At 35.5% G+C, this 19,983-nt stretch overlaps 1 protein-coding gene across 2 annotated transcripts in view; it reads right to left on the reverse strand.

The window, feature by feature from the left end:
• The window catches only part of SMCHD1 (structural maintenance of chromosomes flexible hinge domain containing 1), a 175,891-nt gene that overhangs the window by 51,575 nt on the left and 104,333 nt on the right, over positions 1–19,983 (reverse strand). For both annotated transcript variants that reach the window (XM_043963441.1, XM_043963450.1), the window contains exons 33-37: positions 9,564–9,679; positions 8,811–8,875; positions 6,254–6,341; positions 5,401–5,532; positions 2,577–2,729 (exon numbers count right to left, since the gene is read on the reverse strand). In XM_043963441.1, the coding sequence (XP_043819376.1) occupies positions 2,577–2,729; positions 5,401–5,532; positions 6,254–6,341; positions 8,811–8,875; positions 9,564–9,679 (554 nt within the window). The remainder of the gene's footprint in view (positions 1–2,576; positions 2,730–5,400; positions 5,533–6,253; positions 6,342–8,810; positions 8,876–9,563; positions 9,680–19,983) is intronic.

The raw sequence follows: 19,983 nt of genomic DNA on the forward strand, positions 1-19,983 counted from the left end.
GCTAGTAAGTGTTAAGTGTCTGAGGCCGGATTTGAACTCAGGTACTCCTGACTCCAGGGCCGGTGCTCCATCCACTGCGCCACCTAGCTGCCCCAATCTGTCTTATTTAAATCCTTGTGAACTCAGGTTTAAGTTGTAAAATATTCCTTTGTAAAAGACCTTTAGGGTGATAATTATTTCCCCAGGTTTAAAATAATATGTGGATTTTAAAAACTGATAATACTATGTGTTATTTTAAAGAAACTTTTTTTTTTTGGGGGGGGGGGGCCGAGCAGGGCAATGAGGGTTAAGTGACTTGCCCAGGGTCTTAAGCTATTCAACCTTAGAAAACTCAAATCTCAGACCCATAGTTTCCTAACAAGAAAATACAATGATTGGCCTAGATAGCCTCTGAGGTCTATTCTAGCTCTAAATCTAGGCTCCAATGATAGAATCAATCACTAATGAGTTATTCAGTACCTACTATGTGTATGTACTATAAGCTATAAGAAACAATCCCTACTTCAAATGAGCTTATATTCTAATGGGAGAGTATATATAAAAATACAAAACATAAAGGTACATGTGAATATATACGAAGTCTTTAAGTACAAGGTAGTTTGGAAGGGAAAGCACTAACAATTGGAGAGATATTAGAAAGAGGGAGTATATTCTAGGCATATGAGACGTTCTAGATCCAAGGATTATTTAAGAACTCATAATTGAATATTTATATGTAAGATGTTGAAATCCATTTTTTTTTTTGGTCAGTACTTTCTATAAATTAGATGTTTAAAATTACCTGAAACTGATACATTCTCAGCTTTAGACTGCTACCCAGGTATCCTTAAGTTCCACTTATATTCAATCAATAAAAATTTATTAAGTATCTATGTTGTTTTAAGAGCTAAGATACAAAATAAAGGCAAAAAATAGTCCCTTGGATATTGTAATAGTCCAGGCAAAGGACGATGAAGGTCTAATCTTGGAGTTTAGGTGTGTTGTATGAGTGAAGAGAAAAAGATCATCAATGTAAGAGATACCGTTGTTACAGGATCAACACTAGGTAAGAATAACTTGACTTTGGAGGATTGTAGGAAAGTGAGAATTCAATTATGACTTTTAATACAAATTTGGGTGAGTGGAATGACAGTGATACACTGGACAGAAAAGGACAATGAATTCCATGTTGGATACATTGGGTTTGAGATGCCTATAGGACATCTTTAGAAATGTCCACTAAGCAGGTCGTAATGAAGGATTTGATCTCGAGAGAGTAACCACAGCTAAATATAGATAAAATAAATATAGATAAAGATGCTAACTATGATGAGAGCTGAGGATGTCAATAAAGGAGAATATAGGGGGGAGAGGGCTCCTGACAGAACACTGAAGCAAATCTACATTTAGAGAGCATAAGAATGGAGACTGAGAAGACATGTAAAAGGAAAAACAAGAAAAAAATGTCATAAATATTTAGATGAGAGAATATTCAATAGTAAATTATGGTCAATCAATCAATATTTGTTAAGCACCAACTATATGATAGGTACTGAGCTATGTGCTAGGAATATAAAGAAAAAAATTAAATTGTCCCTGCTCTCAAGAAGAAAATCATGTCAAATCCTGTAGACAGATCAAGGAAGACAGGGTCTGATAAAAGACTAATGGATTGGCAATAAGAGATTATTGCTATGAAAGCACAGGCAAAAAACACAAAATCTTTTTTAAAAATATTGGTTAGAAAAAATTTTTTTGAAAAAAAAAAAATCTTGGTTAGAACAGCAATGCAACATCACAAGATTAGAAAGAAAATTATTCCCTAAATATAACATTATTACCAAATCATTGGTAATATAACATAACAAATCATTACCAAAAACTAACATGTATCCGCATGTAACAAGTATGTGTCACTACATTAAGCATCTATAATTCTGCCAACATAGGGACTCCTTCCAAGATTGCCGATCATAGCAGATCATATCTTGTCTATAACTTAATAGTTAAATCTTAGGAAACTGTCTCAGGCTCAGAAATTCAGTGACTATGCTGACTTTTTAAAAATTACCAATTATACACACACACACACACACACTAAAATGGGTGTGATTTCATGATTCAGATGTTCTATACAATCATGCACATTGCCTGGATTACTACATAGAAGATACTGATATCACATCCAGAAAACTAGCAATAACAAAAGATGGGAGTACTTAATGGTGGGAGGTGATGTAGGAAAACAGGCACATTAGTTGTTGGTAAAGCTATCAATCAGTACAACTATTCTGAAAAGCAATATGGAATTATATAAATTAAAATTAAAATGCCCATTCCTTTTGACCTAGAGATTCCATTATTAGGCATTCCACAGGTGTGGAATATTGCATATGTTTTCAAGAATGAATTCTGCTGACTTTTTTCTCTTCATCTCGTGTGTGTGTATGTGTGTGTGTGTGTGTGTGTGTACTTTGATATTTGGGACAGTTTTCTGGGAGAGGTGAGAGGAGGGAAAAAGAAGGAAATTTGGGTGATATTAAAAATAAAATACATCAATAAAAATTTCATAAAAGTATTGGTAAAAAAAAAATTACCTTGATTTCAGCTGATCCGTTGATAAATGGAAATTCAACCATTCCAGTTTTCCCATTAAAAAGTGGAATCTCAGTATCTTCTTCATTAGAACTTTTAATTTTAGCAATTATCTTGCCAACCAAATTAATCCCAGTGCGATTATTGTGTTCATCCTTAAATTTAAAAAAGTCATAATTAATTAAAATAATCACTTGGGAATAAAAATCTGTAAAAAGATATGCCAGTCTCAAATATATTGAATTTTGTATAGTACTACAAAGATTAACTTAGTATTTGTCCTTCTGATATTCATAATCCAAAATTTTTTTTAAAAAGCAACCTCAAGGGGCAGGTAGGTGGCACAGTGGATAAAGCACCAGCCTTGGATTCAGGAGGACCTGAGTTCAAATCCAGCCTCAGACACTTGACACTTACTAGCTGGGTGACTCTGGGCAAGTCACTTAACCCTCATTGCCCCGTGCAAAAAAAAAAAAAAAAAAAGCATAGTGCAATGGGAAGAAAATGATACTGAATATACTACACAAATAACTGGGCTTCTAAATTTACCGGTCAATGCTGACATTGTCACCAACCTGCATCACCTTTCTGGCAATTCTCTTATTTTCTCCTTTTCTTTATTTAATTTTCTACCCAATACTGTCAATAACTGTGCTCTTTTTCATTGCATTACTGAGAACAAGGACCCATGGTTAAAAAAGCATTGTGGTGAAATGGAAAGAACACTGAACTGATACCCGTCATTCTACCTTCTACTACCCATGTGAACTTAATCAATAAGCAATCATAAAGAGCAAAGTAGCTGTGTACCTGGTATTATGCCAGACACTCAATACAAAAGTGGTACATCTTCTGCACTCAAGGAGCAAACATTCCACAAAGAAAATACAAGTTAACCTTTGGAGGAGAAACTACTAGTAACTGGGGAGACCAAAGTGATCTAAAGGTTAACAGAGCACCACTGGAATTTAATGAATGAGAGAAAGAAAATCACTTTGGCAAAGTCATTTAATATACATGAGGCTTAGTGTCTTTATTTGCTATATGGAGGAGCACAGAGTTTAGGAGGTGGGTGTGGGGGCTTAAGATAACTTCTTTAGTTCCTACCAGCTCCAAGTCTATGATCCTATGAAAAGCTTCATAGCTTTTCTTTGAAGCTTTATGAATAAATTTGAAAAATATTGATATGAAAATCTCCAAAATGATTTCACTTTCTATTTATATTAGTAACAATACTTAGCACACAGTCTGTGACCTTAAATGAATCATTCTAGGTAAAAATTAGGTGATAAGGAATGTGGAAGAATGAAAAAAATTGATATCTAATAAGTGATAATATAACCATTTCACAGATAACTACTGCACTAATATACTATAATGTTTGTTAAGAAGTAATGAGGGGGCAGCTAGGTGGCGCAGTGGATAGAGCACCGGCCCTGGAGTCAGGAGGACCTGAGTTCAAATCCGGCCTCAGACACTTAACACACACTTACTAGCTGTGTGACCCTGGGCAAGTCACTTAACCCCAATTGCCTCACTTTAAAAAAAAAAAAAAGAATGTAATATAGGAAGTATAAGTATTAATAAAGAAGTATTGAGAAGGATTGGTGAAACAAACTGTAACTGATAATCATTAGCCTTTTAAAATAGAAAAAATACTTTTGGACTCTTCCAACTATCGAATAGATACAAACTCAACAAATTCATATAAATATTAAAATGTGCTCATACAATACCAGATTATGGCAACAACATTATTGAAAAATGAACTGTGGTCCACAGAGATATTTTAAATTATTGAGGTTTATGATTGATCAACTTTTGAAAGTAATTTTAATGATCTGGGGTGAAAATCCTTCAAAAATGCAACATGTCCTATATATCCATTATTTTAGTTTATTATTGTTACATCCTCGATGGCTACTGAGGTCTCTTGGTCTTTACAGCACTACATTACATGCCTATGGATTATGAAAACTTTCAGTACTCATGGGCTTTTCTGTCTCTTCTACTGCTGCCAGAACTGGTACTGGCAGGACCAACTCACAGCTTTTGCCCCTTTATAATTTGTTGCAAAATGGAAAACCACATAGCTAATCTTAGCATAATTTTGTCTAAAAATAAAAGTTATTCATTTATACACACCCACACCGATACATTTTAAAATCTCCACTGGGGCAAGGCACTGCATATAGGGTTTCTCCTAAGATAAAATATGAGTTTTGTGCATAAACTTTACTTTTTTTTTTTTTTTTGGGGGGGGGGGGTGAGGAGAGAGATAGTCAGGCTTTTCCATTCCTAAAGACCATGGTTCTTAGCTATTCTGAACAAGATAATTGAGATTAGCAAATAAATTACTTCTGAATAAATAAAGGATTACTGGGGCAGCTAGATGGCGCAGTGGATAAGAGCACTGGCCTGGATTCAGGAGTACTTGAGTTCAAATCCAACCTCAGACACTTAATACTTACTAGCTGTGTGACCCTGGGCAAGTTGCTTAACCCCAATTGCCTCACTAAAAAAATAAAATAAAATAAAAAAATAAAGGATTACTATAACTACCATGCTAAGTTTGCAAAAACCCCACTTTTATCAAATCAAACATAATGCTTTTGAAATTACCTGCTAGTTTACATTGCATCCATCTAAGAATGGATAATCAAGAACAGAAGAATCAATGAATTAACATAACATCAAATTGCTCTATCAGAAACAAGATGATGCCCTAATTAGTCTAAAAACCTCATACAGTCTTCTCAACACATCGAACATAAGGCTAAGTACAATTAATTATCTTGTGATAGTTTAGTAAGAGGTAAACATTACCACGATGTTGAGACACAGGTCTTTGACTAAGGTCCTATTGGCAATAGGTGGAACATTAGAAACAGCTGGGGTGGATGGTAGACATTCAGGAACTAACTTGACTGGCTCATTAGGTATGACATCAACTACAATCTTAGAAAAGGAAAACAAACCGATTAACAATATGTTCACATATGTATATGTTAAAGTTAAGAAATGAGGTGATGGTTCACACAACTTATTTTGACATTCTAACATTCATTTATTCAGTTAAAATATTTTAAAATAAGACTAAAATAAAATGACTGAAACGCCAAAACATTAAAAAAAAAATCACATTCTAAAAACTAGTAACAACTGATTTTGAAAATTATCATACTAAGACTAGTGGCTCTTAAAACTTACATAAATAATGTTTCCTAATTAGGGAAAATTGTGAACTTTAAGACATTTGGAAATTAACAATCATGACATTTCAGTTATTTACAACATAGAAAGTAAACTAAAATGCTCTATAGAAAGCTATCATTTGGAAATTTAATAATCAGAATTTTTTAAAATGTCACATATAATAGTTATATATGCAGAGCTTTATATATTCTAGTTGCTCAACAAATATTGGTTAAAATTCATGATGCTGATACCCCTGATTCTAATGTGCCTTTTGAAACAAATCAAATAAAATATAAGAGACATAACTTTGAATCCAAAGTATGTTTTATCATTTTCTAAATCTAAAAATATTTTTTAAAATTTATAATACGTACAAATATACATGGTCAGGGTCAGAACCAGAATATCAAATTAATCCCCAAATTTTAGTCTTCAGTCAGATTGCATTTCATATTGTACTACGTAAAAACTAAAGACAAACCTGGTCACTGTTGAGAACAGTAGATTTGTCGACCATAAAGGCAAACTGGATGCAGTAACTGCCCACTTTGTTTGGAATCACTTTATCCCTTAATTAAAAAGAGAAAACATTTCAAAGTTGAATAATGAAAGAAATTTAGGATTTATGTGGGTTTTTCCCCAAAAAATCCATAAAAGAGAACTAAGTAAAAGTAGAACATTAGCTGACACATCTTAATTCTCAAAATGCTCCTGCCCATTTTTCTTTGTAGAAATATATGCTCTGGATGGAAAACATTCCTGTACAAATTGTGGAAAAACAGAAGACTGAAAAAGTAGGGTGACTAATTTTGAGAAATTAGAAAATTCTTTTTGGGATTTTCAATTCTGCTAAGATGTTTTTGTAAAATAAAAAGAAATCCCTGAATATTCTAATGAAAGTACTTAAAGTCATAGGATTTCTTTGCTCTTTTCTATTTTGTTTCTCACCTTTCCCCCAGGGTTTGCATTTTCAGAACTCATGAATATAGAAAAGTCACACTGGTGTACCTTACCAAATTTAAACAACAAATATTGTTCTTTTTTCCTAATGTACTAACAACTTTAACCAATCTTGTTTTACAAAAATGTTTTTCCAGGGCAAGAAGGAGAGCCTCAAGCTTCTAACCACTACTATGCCACTTTTTCTACTATATTCTCTTTTAGGTTCTTTTTGACTTATTCTATCTCACCTGACCTCATCAGCTGCCATCAATTCAATGATTCCCAGATCCTAAATATGTAGCTCTGGTTTCTCTGCTAAGCTAGTCACTCATCTCCAACTGCCTCTTGGACATTTAGAAATGGACAGTCTATAGGTGTATGAAACGTAGCATCTTTTTTTGCTAACTCATCTCCCTTCCTTTAAACTTCCCTATTATCGTTGAGAGCACCAACATCCTTCCAAACCATCATCCAAGCTTCACAACATCAGTGTTTTATCTCTGACTTCTCACTCTCATGCATCCTTTATCAAATATTATCTTCTTTACAATATCTCTCATATATGCCCCACCTCTCCACTCACACAGCAACAATATGAATTCAGGCTCCCATAACCTCTTTTTTTTTTTTATAATTTTGGTGAGGCAATTGGGGTTAAGTGACTTGCCCAGGGTCACACAGCTAGTAAGTGTTAAGTGTCTGAGGCAGCATTTGAACTCAGGTACTCCTGACTCCAAGGCCAGTGCTCTATCCACTGCGCCATCTAGCTGCCCTTAACTTCTTAACCTAGACTAATGCAAGTCTTCTAAGTGGTCTCCCTCCCTCAAGTCCCTGCCCCCCCCCCCAATCCATCCCACACTCAGCTGTGTCAAAGTTATTTTTCTAAATCACAGCATTAATGAAGTCACAGACCCCACACACAGGACCTCCAAGATCAAATACTGACTGGCATTTTTTGTTTTTTGGTTGTTTTTTTTTTTTTTCTTGCAGGGCAATGAGGGTTAAGTGACTTGCCCAGGGGTCACATAGCTAGTAAGTGTCAAGTGTCTGAGGCTGGATTTGATCTCAGGTCCTCCTGAATCCAAGGCCAGTGCTTTATCTACTGCACCACCTAGCTGCCCCCTCCTCTGGCATTTAAATCATCTCTTCTAACCTGGCTGCTCCCTTCCTCTCTAAATTCTTTCTTGCAGCCCCTCTCCACAGTACTCTCCAACTCATTTACACCAATCTCCCTGAAGGTACTTGACTACAATCTTTCATCTTCTGCCTCTGTGCTTTTTCACTGACTGTCTCTCAATCACAGAATGCTTGAGGTGCCTGCCATCTACAACCCGGCCACCTCCATCTCTTAATAGTTTCTATGGTTTCCTTTGACTCAGCTCAAATCCTACCTTCTGTAGGTCTTTCCTGGTCCTCACAACTTACTCATACCTTGCTCTTTTGGATTTTCTTCATCTATTCTTTTTATATATTTTATGTACTAGAGATATCTAAATGGTGTCTCCTCCATTCAAATGTATGCTCTTTGACAGCATAGACTGTTTCTTTTTCTTTTTTGCATTTCTCTCTCTCTCTTTTTTTTTTGGTTAGGCAATTGGGGTTAAGTGACTTGCCCAGGGTCACACAGCCAGTAAGTGTTAAGTGTCTCAGGCCAGATTTGAACTCAGGTCCTCCTGACTCCAGGGCCGGTGCTCTATCCACTGCGCCATCTAGCTGCCCCGAATTTCTCTTTAATGTCAGTGTTAGCAAAGCACAGTGCCTGGCACATGAAAAGTGTTGAATAAAATACTTGCTGACTAAGACAGTAAGATTCTGAAGAATTTTTAGAATCCTCTACAATAAAAGAGAAGTTATTCTTCTTCTCTGTAAAACATTTCTGAACACTAATCAAGTATAGATAATAGTAGCCCACATATTTAACAATTTTTCTATTGTTCTTTCTTCCATATAAAAAAATTTAAATAAAATTATATGTAAATCAACAATTCCTAAACTTGCTATCATGTTATATTTTCCCAGGGTGGGAAGAATATTTTCAAGATAACCAATTTATAACAATTATTCATTAACAAATTACAAAAATAATTGAAAAATACCTGAAATAAAAGAAGCCCTCTTCCTTGTCATTATCCTTTATTTTACTACAATTAAATGTTTCTACCTGAAGAGAAAAACAAAACATTTTACATATTACAGCTAGTATATAGGGTAGTTCATATTAAAAATTTTAATGAAGACAATGATTAAGTAGAGTAACTTTATACAGGCAAATGCACAACTTTAATTTCTATGTGGCTGGACTGACAGGACTCTTGAAAACTAATTTATAAAAATCTAATGTTTTCCATTTTAATACACAGGTGTAATAACTGAAGAATTTGCACAGGGTAAATATATTTCTTCTCCAACTCAAGAAGTCAAAACATGGAACCTTTCTAAAATGGCTGCAAGCCAAAGGTCACTTATAGAGAAAAATGGTTAAAAATATAGATAACTGTTGAGATAGACATTAGGATTGGAACAAATTTGCTCTATAACATTATAAAATCATTAAAGGATATGAATCACTGGAAAGCAATAAAACCTGTGCTCTTGAACTATTCTCCCCAGAATACTGCTTCATATGCAATTGCCATTCAACCCTCTGAGGAAAATCCATATGCTTCCTTTCTGATCTTTTTATCTCCTCCTAGAAAATCACTAAAATATATTTAGGAGATTTCAGAGAAAGTGCCTAAGAGATAATTAACCAATGGAGAACATTATGTTAAAAATTAAGAAAAGTAGAGTTAGGTTAGTCTTTCTAAATGCCTTTTTTATATGTAAAGAGTACTTTTCCAGTGACTTACATTGGCTGGTTGACGGTTTCCACTTCCTGAGAGTTTCCACATTTTCATTGAAATCCGCGTGGGATTAATATTCTTAATGATACTCTCATCTTCAGAAATAACACTAACAATGAAATCTATCAGAACAAACAAAAATATTTCTATTTTTCTTGTTCTGATTATGCAACTAAATGTTTTTCTACAGTTCATTATTCTAGGATTAGAGAAATATGATTGGCAAGGTATAAACTTCCAATAAGCACAGGTTTAACTTTAAATTATACTGAGACAATTTATATACTAATCAAATAACATACGTAAGGTACTTTACAAGCAATAAAGCACTATATACATGTAAGGTATTATCAGTTGTTGCAGTTGATTACAATTATAACATTGTTTTTATGGTATACGTTGTTCTTCTGGTTTTGCCGATTTAACGTTGTATTAGTTCACATTAGTTTTTTTAAGTTTTTCAGAAAATATCTACCTCATCATTTCTAATAGCACAGTAGTATTTCATCAAAATCATACCATAACTTAAGTTTAGCCATTCTCCAATTGATGGAAATCCCCTCAGTTCTCAATTCTATGTTACCAGAAAAAAAGCTTCTTCAATTATTTTTGTACAGATGGGTCCTTTTCTTATTCCTTTGATCTCCTGGGTATATGTACTTGTAGGGGGATCTTTGGGACAAAAAGTACACACAGTCTTATGGCCCTTTGGGCATTGTTCCAAATTTTTCTCTGGAATGATTGAAACAGTTACAACTCCACCAATAGGGCATTACTATACCTATTTTTCTAACATTTGTGATTTCCCTTTTCTATCTTTGCCAATCTGTAAGGTAGCATCTCAGAATTGTTTCTCTAATTATTAGTGATTTGGAGCATTCTTTCACATGACTTTATAGTTTTGATTTCTTCTTCTGAAAAGTGCCTGTTCATATGTTTGACCATTTATCAATTTGAGAATGTTTCTTATTTTTATAAATTTAGCTCAGTTACCTATATAATTGAGAAATCAAGCCTAATTTATCAGGGAAACTTGCTGGAAATTTTTTTTTAAACTAGGTTCTTCCTTTTCTTCTAATTTTGGCTGCATAAAATTTTTTTCTGCAAAAACATTAATCTTATGTAATGAAAATTAATCATTTTACCTCTCATAATTGTCTCTCTTCAGCTATAGATGGGACATTTGGCTTCATGCTCCCCTAAACTGCTTATTATATCATCCTTCATATATAAATCATGTGCCCATTCTGAGCTTATCTTAGTATACCAAGTGTGAGATGTTGGTCTAGACCTAATTTATGCCAGACTGCTTTCCAATTTTTCCAAAAGTTTTTGTCAAATAGTGTGTCCTCACCCCAAATAGCTTGGACCTTTGGATTTATCAAACAGTAAGCTATGGTGCTCATTTGCTTCAGTATATTGTGTATATGTATATGTATATGTGTGTGTGTGTGTGTGTGTGTGTGTGTGTGTGTTCTATTACAATGATCAACCACTCCATTTCTTATCCAGCATGAGACTCTTTTGACATTTATTGCATTATAGCACAATTTGAGAACTGGTACTACTAGGCTATCTTCCTTCATTTTTATTATTACTGATTCCCTTGATATTCTTGATGTTTCTTTCCTGCAGATAAATTATGTTATTGTTTTTCTAAGATTCTTTGGTTGTTTAATTGGTATGTCATTGAACAAATAAATGACTCTATATCATATTGCAGTTAATGTTTCTTTAAATGTTTTGTAGAATTTGCTTGTAAATCCATCTGATCCTGAAGTGGTTTTTCCCCCTTTGGAAGATCATTTATAAGCTTCATTTGTTTAATTTATTTTTCTAAAAAAGAGTTATTTAAATCTTCAATTTTCTTTTCCACTAATTAGAACAATTTATATTTTTATAAATATTTATCCATTTCATTTATTGTCTTTTACTGCCATAATACTGGTCAAAATACCTCTAAATAAAATTGCTTTAATTTCATTTCCATTGGTGGCACATTCATTATTTTCATTTTTTATACTAGTAATTTGATTGTCTTCTTTTTTAATATAATCAAATTAATCACTGGTTTATGTTTTTTTTTGTTGTTTTTTTTTTTAGTGAGGCAATTGGGGTTAAGTGACTTGCCCAGGGTCACACAGCTAGTAAGTGTGTGTTAAGTGTCTGAGGCCGGATTTGAACTCAGGTCCTCCTGACTCCAGGGCCGGTGCTCTATCCACTGTGCCACCTAGCTGCCCCACTGGTTTATGTTTTAATTGATTTTTCATAAAACTAGCTCCTACTTAAATGTTACAGCATCTGGGTAACACAGGGAATATAGCACTGGGTCTGGAGTCAGGAAGACCTGAGTTTAAATTTGGCCTCAGACACTTAATAGCAGTGTGACTGTCTTCAAGCTACTTAACCCTGTTGGCCTCATGTTTCGTCATCTGTAAAATGAGCTGAAGGAAATGGAAACCACTCCACTATCTGTGACAAAATCCCAAATAGGGTCTGAAAGGACTATAAGCCCTAAAAGAACTGCATTAGAACAAAATTAAATATTAATCTTGTATTTGATTTTTAGTATTTCCATTTTGGTGTTGAGTTGGATGGTTTAAATTTGTTCTTTTTCTAGTTTTTGTTAGTGGCATGCCCAATTCATTCATCTGCTTAGTTTTATTGATCTATGCAGTCAGAGAGATAAAACTTCCCCTACATACTGCTTTGACTGCATACCACAAATTTTGGCATTGTTGTCTCATTGTTATTCTCTTTAAATTATTATTTCTATGATTTATTCTTTGACCCATTCATTATTTAGGACTGAATTATTTTGTTTCCAATAAATTTTTAATTTATACTTCATAGGACCTTTATTGAATGTAATTTTTATTGCATTATGGTCTGAAAGGATACATTTAGTATTTCTGCTTTTCTGTATGTTTGTGAGATTTGATGCCCTAATATATGGTCAGTTTTTATAGTGTAATATACAGTTGAGATAAAGGTATACTCCTTTCTATTCCCATTCAATATTCTCCAGAGACCTATATTAGTTTTCTTCTAAAATTTTATTGTTCTCCTTACCATCTTTTTTATTTTGTGGTTAGAATTACATAGGTTTGAGAAGAATAAATTGAAGTACCCCACTATAGCTGTACTGTCTATATCCTCTTGTAACTCATTTAACTTTCCCTTCAAGAATTTAGATGCTATGTCATTTGACACAGATTTAATTTATATTTATATTGCTTTATGGTCTACAGTTCCTTTTTAGCAAATTGTAGTTTCCTTGATTATCTCTGTTGATTTCTCTGTTTTGTCTGAGATCATGATTGTTACTCCTGCCCTTTTCAGTTCAGCTGAAGATTAACACATCCTGATCAGGCCCATTATTTTAACTCTTGTGCATGTTTTTCTATTTCAAGTATATCTCTTGTAAACATATTGTTGGATCATTTTCTAATGCATTCTTTCATTTTAAAAGTGAGTTTATCCAATTTACATTCAGTTATGAATTTGAATTGTATTTTTCTCCATCCCATTCTACTATTTCCTTTTCCCCCCCTGTTCCCTCCATAAAAGTCTGTTTTGCTTCAAACCTTAATCAATCCTCTCTATAATTACTCCTAGTTGCCCCTTTCCTCATTCCCTCATAGGCAAGATGATTATCTATACCCAACTGTGTATATGTATACAAACCTCCTTGAACAAAATACAAGTTTCCCCCACCCCCTTCCCCCTTTTCCCCTGTTGTGAACACTCTTCCTTGCATGGCTCTTTTATGTTAGATAATTTTCACCACTGTTCCTTTCCCTTCCCCCTTCTCCCACCCAGTGCATCCCTTTCTGACCCTTCCATTCTTCTGTGATCATCCCAACAAAGTAGACTCACATTCATGACCTTTAAGTAGAATAGTTTTAAAAGCCCCAATGATGATAATGTTCTTAGGGGCTACAAGTATCATCATCTTCCCATATGGAAGTGTCAACAGTTTAACCTTGTTAAATTATCATGAGTTCTTACTCATGTTTACATTTTTATGCTTGAGTCTTGTCTTTTAATGCGAATTTTGTATTCAGCTCTAGTCTTTTCAAGAGGAATGCTTGAAAGAATGCTATATTTCATTAAATGTTTATTTTCTACCAGTAGGATTATATTAATAAAACTTTTGCTGGATAAATTACTCTTGGCTGTTAAAATCCTAGCTCCTTTGCCTTCTGGAAAATCATATTTCAAGACCTTCATTCAATTATAGTAGTAGCTGATAAATCTTGCATGACCATGACAGTGGATCCCCAGTATCTGAATTACTTCCTTCTGTTTGCTTGCAATATTTTCTCCTTGATTGAGAGCTTGGGAATTTAGCCACAATGCTGAGAGGGTTTTTGGGGGGATTTCATTCAGGAGAGGAGTGGTAGATTCTTTCAATTTCTGTTTTTCCTTCTGGTTCTAAGATATATAGACAGTTTTCCTTTAAACCTTCTTGAACGATGATGGCTAGGCTTTTTTTTTTTTTAACCATGGCTTTCAGGTACTGTAATAGTTCTTCAATGATCTCTCACCAATTGATTTCCCAAAGTCATGTTTTTCCTGTGAAATATTTCATATTATCTTCTACTTTTTTCCTTTGTTTGATCTTATTTTATTGTTTCTTAATGTTATATGGAGTCATTAGTTTGCACTTAACTAATTCTTATTTTTAAAGAGATTTCTTCAGTATGGTTTTGTATCTCTTTTACCACTTGGCCAATTCAGCTAGCTTTCTTTCTTTTCTTTTCTTTTCTGGTGAGGCAATTGGGGTTAAGTGACTTGCCCAGGGTCACACAGCTAGTAAGTGTCAAGTTTCTGAGACTAACTTTCAACTCAGGTCCTCCTGACTCCAGGGCTGCTACTCTATCCACTGCATCACCTAACTACCCCTCTAATTCTGATTTCTAAGGAGTTATTCAATATTTTTGTGCCTCTTTTGCCATACTGTTAATTCTCTTTTCATAATTTTCTTGCACACCTCTCAACTGTTTTCCTCTACTATTCTTATTTTATTTTAAAAATCATTCTTTTGATAGTTCTGTTTTTGTTTTTTTTTGAGGTTTTTTTGGCGGGGCAATGAGGGTTAAGTGACTTGCCCAGGGTCACATAGCTAGTAAATGTTAAGTGTCTGAGGCCGGATTTGAACTCAGGTTCTTCTGCATCCAGAGCCAGTGCTCTATCCACTGCACCTTCTAGCTGCCCCTTTTGCTCTTTTTAATCCCTTGTAACTCTTTTTTTTTTTTTAATTTTTTTTTAGTGAGGCAATTGGGGTTAAGTGACTTGCCCAGGGTCACACAGCTAGTAAATGTTAAGTGTCTGAGGCTGGATTTGAACTCAGGTCCTCCTGACTCCAGGGCCGGTGCTCTATCCACTGCGCCACCCAGCTGCCCCCAATCCCTTTAACTCTTATGGGAATTCTTGTTAAACTTATATCAAATCCCTTTTTTTTCCCTCTGAAGCTTTGCTTGTAGATGTTTTCAGGTCATCGTCTCCTTAGTTTGTGTCTTCCACCAGAGCAACATTTATGGTCAGGTTCTTTTTTTGTTTGCGCATTTTTTTCCCCCAGCCTATTTCTTAACTTTGGACTTTATATCAGAGTTGGGCTCTGTTCACCTCTGTGGAGTATGACTGGCCTGAGTTTCTCTCTATTATTTATGTCCTCCTGTTTTCAAAGTTCATTTTGGACATCTGTAGATATGGGCAAACATTGGGTCACTGCCCTCCTGGTTGGTGCTGTCCTTTATTATGACCATGACCACTCTCCACCCTGGAACTGGGACCTAGAAATAGGCAATAGAGCTTCCCAATGGCCCCTGATTCTGCATTCAGTACTAGAATAGGAATCCCCTGGGATCTCTGTGGGTGCTGTGCTGCCACAGCTGCTCACCACCACTGCTACTGCCACCACACAGTATGGCTTCCACTGCACTATATTCTCAGCTATCCACCACCCAGGTATCCACAAACCTCTCTTTCTGTCTTCCTAAGCTGCCATAGTTGGAAAAATGACTGACTTTTTCTTAGCTCTCCTATTCAGAATTCTATTCAGGTTTTCTGTGGTCATTTTTAGAAGTTTTGGAGTAGGTATGACAGTTCTGACCTTTCACTCAACCAATCTAACTCTGTCCCTACACTTAACTTTTACAGGAATTAGTTTTTTAATTAGTAGAATGACAGTATTAGCGTGTGTGTGTGTGTGTGTGTGTGTGTGTGTGTGTGTGTGTGTGTGTGTGTGTGTGTGTGAGAGAGAGAGAGAGAGAGAGAGAGAGAGAGAATGGGGTGGGGTGGGGTGGGGAATATAGACAGAAAAATATCTATTAGGTCTCTTTTAGCTCACTTTGTCGCACCCCAATATATGGTGCATAACAGTGCTTGGGACTGTAGTCGAGTGACCTGAGAGTTTAAATGCAGTCTGAGATACTTATTAGTTGTGCGACTCTGAGTATGCCATTTAACCTCTTTCGGCCTCAGTTTCCTCAACTGTAAAAAGGGGATAATAACAGCACAAACTTTACAGGGTTATTCTGAGGATACAATGAGATAATATTTATAAAGCACTTAGGACAGTGCCTGGCACATGCAAGTGATCTAAAAATGCATGTTATGGGGGGCAGCTAGGTGGTACAGTGGATAAAGCACCGGCCCTGGATTCAGAAGGACCTGAGTTCAAATGTGACCTCAGACACTTGACACTTACTAGCTATGTGACCCTGGGCAAGTCGCTTAACCCTCATTTGCCCTGACCAAAAAAAAAAAAAAAAAAGCAAAAGCATGTATGTTTTCTTCCTACCTGCTAAAGGAAGGTACTAACATAAAGGAGGACTAGAAAAGTTTAGCTGAGACCTGATAGAAGTGAAGGAAGCAATTTTGTACAAGAAAACTTGAATAAAAGAAAAAAAAAACGAAAGAAAGCATAAAAATAGCATGCTGGCCTAGTGTAATGATTGGAGTGATGCCACCTGCTGGAGATTTACTGTAGGAAAGCTCCGCCATGAGGAGAAGGTATCTGAGGGCAAGCCATGAGGCTTTTCCTTGGCATCAGAAAGTGACGTTTACTCGTGGGGACTGTCTATCAAAGCTACCAGCCAATTAGCTTGGAGCTGTGTGTGCTTGTGGATGGGATGTTCCCAGTTTCACAGGAGGCTTGGGGGAGGAAGAAGGGGCGAGGCTGGCTCTCTCTTTCATCAGGACTCTTGTGGAGAGTGGAGCAGAAATGCGGGCTTCTTGAGATAGATAGCTGAATCTAGGCCTCTTTCTCTCTCTCCACCAAATTCTTATTCTCCTTAATAAATGCTTAAAAGTCTAACTCTTGCTAAAGCTTATAATTTAATGGCGACCACTCATTAGATATTTTAGACAGACTAGCTAGAATTTTAGCCCCCTACATAAGAGAAGCAGAAGATAAGGAGGGAGAGAATTATAGGCAGGAAGGACAGCTATTGAAAATGCCTAGAGTTTGAGAAACAGTATGTTAAGTATCTTTTCACTAGATCATCACAACAACCCTACAGTATGTACTTAACAAGCTGATAAAACATAAGGTTTTCAAGGTTACAATAAAGCACTGGAGGATTTTAGCAGAGGTACCATTAAGATACCTTCTTTTATCTTAAAAAAAAGATTATGTCCCATTTTCCCAAAACGAATATAAATTCCTTTACTTCACAAAACTAGGTTATTCACTTCTTTCTGCCCATAAAGATTAACATAAAAATGTCTACTGATCTGTTGTTTTAAATCATACCTATAAAATTGTTGGTAAAGTTAATAAAGAAGGAAATAATCCATGTTGGAGATGTTGGAAGACAAACTAGTACACTAGAGAAATTGCTCAACTGTTCATACTCAAAAAACTCATTATTTGTCACATATCCTAAGGAAAGGCAATGACAGGAAGAAGTCCTACATATATCAAAATCTTCAAAGCAATACTGTTATAGTAAAAAATAGAAAACAAAATGGGTACCCATCAATATGGGTGAATAAACTATAGTAGATTAATACATTATAAGAAATATGATTTTGAGAAACATGCATGAAGAAATCTTGAATCAAGAGCAACATAAACAATAACAATAATCTAAATAAAAATTCAAAAAGAAGTTGAACTATGATGAACAATATTTGGCCTAGAGAACTGATGAGTCACTAGCTGCTTGGGTGACAACTCCTTGAGCCAGTGCAGTACAGTAGATGGTTTGCCTGGGCTTGGAGTTAGAAAGATTTAATCTCAACTGGATCCTCACTAATACACAGCGATCCTTTTATTGTTGTTGTTCACTCATTTTTCAATCAAGTCTGACTCTCTATGACCTCATTTGTAGTTTTCTTACCAGATACTGGAGTGGTTTCCCACTACCTTCTCTAGTTCATTTTACATATGAGGAAACTAAGGCCAACAGGGTTCAGCGACTTACCCTGAGTCACACAACTAATAAGTATCTGAGGCTGGATTTGCATTCAGGAAGATGAGTTTTCTGACTATAGAACTAGCACTCTATCCACTGTACCATCTAGTTGCCCCCAGCAATCCTTCTGTTCTTCCTTAAATGACTTTCTAACACAAGCTAATTCGACAAGGTCCTTACACCCTCCCTCATCAATCGAGGACTTCTGTCTCCTAATTTTCTGGGAAAATAGACGCCATCCTTGGAAGTTAGTCTCCCCCCCCCCACCTTTGCAATACCTCAAAACTCCTCAATATAATCGCCAATTTCCGTTTCTGAAAAAAAGATAATTAAGGCCCTTCTAAGCAAGGTAAACACCTCTATTTGTGCCATCCATAACCTCTCATTTCTTCTAAGAGCTTAGATCCCCAGAATCCCAACTAGATCCTTCCTTCCCAGATGCCTACATACATGCCCAGGTTTCCCTCATCTTTAAAAAATATTCAATTGTTAATATCGACAAGCTATCATTGTACATCTCTTATCTTTCACAGCTAAACTTCTAAACAAAGCCATCTCAATTACTCTCCTCCATTTATTTCTCCTCCCATGCATGCCTCAATGGCTTCAGAGCATTCCACTGAATTGAAATTACCTCTCTAATATTACCAATGATCTTAATGATAAAACTAATGGCTCATTCTCAGTCCTGATGTCTCAGAAGCATGTGACATTGATTTTTAGATTTTACTCTTCTCTAAAATTTTTTTTCCCCTTAGATTCCATTAAAGAAAGAACTCATCTTCTTAGGATTCCAAGCTTGTTACCTATTTTCCCAATGCCCTATCCCCCAGGGTTCAAATGGTGTCTTCTTTCAAGATATACTCTTTGACCTGGTCACCTACCATCAGTTCCCTTGGGGTTCAATCTTCTCATCTCTCACATCATCTATTCCCATCTCTTCATTCAGGTAGCCATCTACCCAATTCATATTTTCATCACCTTTTCCCTGAACACAATCTCCTAATGATCAGACTTCCCAGTTTCCAGTATCCAATCCATCTTCTACACCATTATCATAAATTTATCTCGTCTAAAGCACAAGTCTGACCATGTTTTTAAAAAATTCTGATAATTACTTACTGACTCTAGTATAAAATATTAACTCCTCAGTGTGACATTTAAATCACTTCAAAACTGTTTCCAGCCTATCCTGTCAGGTTTTTTAACTTCCTTTCATAAACGTTATATACTAATCAAATTGTCCTCCTTCCTGGTGTCCATAGTTAGCACATTATCTACTACCTCCATTCTTTACACAAGCTATCTTCTACTTCATGGGATAATAATTTATATCCTCCCATTTCCACCATTTTAAATTCCTAGCTTCCTTCAACTTCAAGGCTTAGCTCATGTATCACCTTCTATGGGAAAGTCTATCCTAACCCCCTTACTTAGTCTTCACTCCCTCCTCTCCAATTTTAGTATGTACACACTTTACCTGTTTACATGTTATATTCTTTCAATACAATAAAGACCTTTCAAATAGATAGTATTTTTCATTTTCATTCACTTGCCTAAGTGTCTGAAAGTGCCATGCACACGATGGGTTTTTAATAAATACCTTCTGGATTGAATTAGTATTGGCAATAGGAAACAAGAAGGATGCTAACTTATCCTTTTGACCCCATGTGTTTTAAGGGTAGGGAGATGCTTGGGAGATACTGGGGAGGGGGTGGAGGGTGGAGTTCTGTGTGAGAAGGGAGGTGAGGCGACACAAGATACACAAAAAATAAGATACAAACAGTAATAAGCACGTTTAGGTCAGGCATTTAAAGGTCAGTACAAAAACCCTAAGGTGTGTTATTACTGTGAAAAACAAGTACACTTGTTGAGAGAATGTAGAATTAGGAAACAAGAACTTAGGCAAGCAATGACTGAGAGTCTTGAAGATTGTTTCAGGGGAAATCAGAACAATTATGGAAACTTTTAGCAGAAAGGAAACAAACAAGGTAATTACA

Source organism: Dromiciops gliroides, chromosome 1 (assembly GCF_019393635.1).
Source record: "Dromiciops gliroides isolate mDroGli1 chromosome 1, mDroGli1.pri, whole genome shotgun sequence".
NCBI lineage: Eukaryota > Metazoa > Chordata > Mammalia > Microbiotheria > Microbiotheriidae > Dromiciops > Dromiciops gliroides.